The 3,219-nt window shown below is 31.1% G+C and overlaps 1 protein-coding gene across 1 annotated transcript; it reads right to left on the reverse strand.

Moving 5' to 3' along the window:
* Positions 1-576: 576 nt before the first annotated feature.
* LOC112637224 (protein ALP1-like) lies at positions 577-1,827 on the reverse strand. The gene is made up of 4 exons (XM_025406443.1): positions 1,718-1,827; positions 1,293-1,642; positions 934-1,207; positions 577-865 (listed from the first exon to the last, which is right to left on the reverse strand). Exons 1-4 carry the CDS (start codon positions 1,825-1,827, stop codon positions 577-579), a joined length of 1,023 nt encoding a protein of 340 aa, XP_025262228.1.
* Positions 1,828-3,219: the final 1,392 nt, after the last annotated feature.

The following is a 3,219-nucleotide window of genomic DNA, read 5'->3' on the forward strand; positions in this document are numbered from 1 at the left end:
AAATAGAAATGCTTGTTCAATATTTCTTTTTTAATTAAAATACTCTTACAGGTGCATTATTATAAAATAGAAACATTTTTATTGAAGAACCAGATATAATTATAAAATATACTACATTATATGTAACATGAGAGGTTATTTTGATCAAAAAAATTTCAAAATCTGATAAATGATTTTCTTATTGCCTCAGCTCATATTATTATCAAAATCTGATAAATGATTTTCTTATTGCCTCAGCTTACAACTATTAAATTGATTCCTCAATAATTCTTACTATTAGTACATCTTTGCTTATTGACTAGAATACAAAAATATTAGGGTAAATATGGATATATGTAATAATTTGAAATTATATGTTACTTAGCAAAGTAAAATTAATAATGTTTTTTGTCATAAACATAGTTTATATTTGTACTTAATGATATATAGTTAATAAATAATTGAAATAATAGTCAATAATTTTGCTTGTAAAAAAAAATAAAATATTTTCATTTATCACTGCAATAGAGGAAAATTGACATGATGGGCATAAAAATTTATTTGAGATTGCCAGGGTATTTGTCCTTCCCCAATTATCTAATCAGCTAAAGCCTCTCTTTGAGCTACAGCCTTTCTTGTTGCACTATTGCAACCTAAACGACCAATATCTATAAGATTTGAATCCATTGAAGCATTACGCCACATTCCTGGAGTTACTGATCCATCATCATTTTCATAATCAATATAAGTTGTAGGGCAATAAATCTTCCTTTCAACTTCACGGTCCTCTCGCATCATTAAAAAATTATGAAGACATACTGTAGCCAATACTATTTTTTCCACATTTTCCTCTTTCATGCAAATACATGAGTGAAAAACTCTCCATCTGTTAACGAGAATAAATATTCCATTACGAAAAATTGCATTGTTCAAATAAAAATATTATATATTTACCTTGATGAAAGAATACCAAAGGCATTTTCTATTATTCTTCGAGCACGAGACAATCTATAATTAAATATTCTTTCTCTGTCGCTTTTAATGCCTTTTCTTGAATAAGGACGCATTAAATTAGTTCGCAGAGGAAATGCCTCATCTCCTACAAAGAAATGAGGTATTTTCTCGTTTGTGTTTGGTAATTCTTTAGATGGAGGAAGATTTAGAGAATTTGTTTCCAAGGCTTTTCCTAATCCTGAATTGGCAAAAATACTACTATCTGGCAGAGAGCCTAAAATAACCCAAAAATTTACAAAAAATAAATAAAACATCTCAAAACTTTAACCAATATTATATAATTTCAGGATTGATCTTACCATAATCACCAATTTCCACCCATGTGAAGCAATAGTTGGCATCACAACATGCCATTAACACAATACTAAAATATTTTTTATAGTTAAAGTTTTCTGAACCACTGAGAGGAGGACATTGAATACGGACATGTTTTCCATCAAGAGAACCGACACAGTTAGGCATATTCCAACGAGTATAGAAATGTTCAGCTATTTCATTCCACTTTTCAACTGAAGGTGCTGCAAGACACAAAGGAGACAGAGTTTTCCAAATACATTCACATGTCTCCTGTATAATTTTATAAATAGTTGATGCACCAATTCTATAATATTTTGATAAATACTTAGGACTATCACCAGATGCCAGGTAGCTGTAACAATGAAAAATATACAACATAAAATAGAATATTTAAAATTATATTAATATTAATAGAGTATATATTAACCTTAAAGTCACAGCCAGATGAAGTCTTGCAGAGAGAGGCTTTCTTAAACTATGCTTTTGCAGCATTGGTCCAACCAAGGAAAGCAGAAAATCAAATTGTGTTGTATTCATTCTAGTATACTCAAAAAATTGTTCTTCATCCGTAAAATATAATTCTTTGAACATATTGAATACTCCTTGTTGCGCTCTTTGTTGGTTAACATATCTTATTCACCACCTTCTTCGATTCTTTTTCTTTAAATAGGTGTACAAAAGCACATTTTGGAAATTACTTAATGTCAAAATGGGTAATATTAAATTATTCATTTTGATAATATATAAGTAATAAATATAAACTGCCACTTTCGCTGCAAAAAACTAGCAATTATTTCATTGGTCGTTATGCTTTATGATAGAGCACATTGTAGACCGTCTTGTTATAAGAACATTTATTAAAGCTTATGGCTCAAAGCAAGCTTAAAGCTTAAAGCTTAAGTCTAAAGGCTTACTACACCTATTGTAGACCCGGCCTTAAGAGAATATTCGATTGTAATTGGTCAATTTCTTAAGTCTAACGCCTTAAAATCTCATTGTAGAAGACGCTTAACACGTTGTCTACAATGGCAGTAGGATTAACGGATTAAAGCAGTAACTTAAAGAATTGGCCAATCACATTCAAGCCTTAAAAGAATACTCGACTGTGATTGGTCAATTTATTGAATTTCAGCTTTAATTCATTAATTCTACTGCCATTGTAGACGGTGCTTTAAGGTCGTCCTAAGTGGCCGTAGCATAAGGTTGTAAGGCGTAAGATACAAGAAATTGACCAATTGCAGTCAAATATTAAGAGAATACTCGACTGTGATTCGTCAATTTTTTGAGTTTTACGCCTTACACCTTATGCTACGGCCACTGTAGAATTGCCTTTAAACGTCATCTACAATGAGATATTAAGGTGTTTGTCTTAAGAAATTCATCAAACACAATATTCCCTTAATATACTATACTGTGATTGGCCAATTTCATAAGCCTTACGCCTTAAAATCTTATTATAGACGCTACATTAAGCGTGGTCTACAATGAAATTTTAAGGAGACTTAAGTCGTAAGATTTAAGAAATTAACCAATTACAGTCAAGTATTAAGAAAATATTCGATTGTGATTGGTCAATTTCTTAAGTCTTACGCCTTAAGTCTCCTTAAAATCTCAGTGTAAACGACGCTTCAAGAGTCGTCTACAATGGCCGTAGAATAAGGTTGTAAGGCGTAAGATTCAAGAAATTGACAAATCACAGTCAAGTATGGCTGTGTTCCGAAATTGCTGCCAATTTACTGTCAACACTGAAAATATATAATATACATAACGTGCACTATAGAATTTGCAGTATACTGATAATAATTTCGTAATGCGGCTTATGAAGGCAATGCTCAGCTGTGATTGGACAATTTCTTAAGGCTTAAGGCTTAAATTATCTGTTGTAAATCGTGATTAAAGATTCGTCGACATGACCGTAGCATAAGATTG

Source organism: Camponotus floridanus, unplaced genomic scaffold (assembly GCF_003227725.1).
Source record: "Camponotus floridanus strain SB8 unplaced genomic scaffold, Cflo_v7.5 scaffold143, whole genome shotgun sequence".
Classification (NCBI taxonomy): Eukaryota; Metazoa; Arthropoda; class Insecta; order Hymenoptera; family Formicidae; genus Camponotus; species Camponotus floridanus.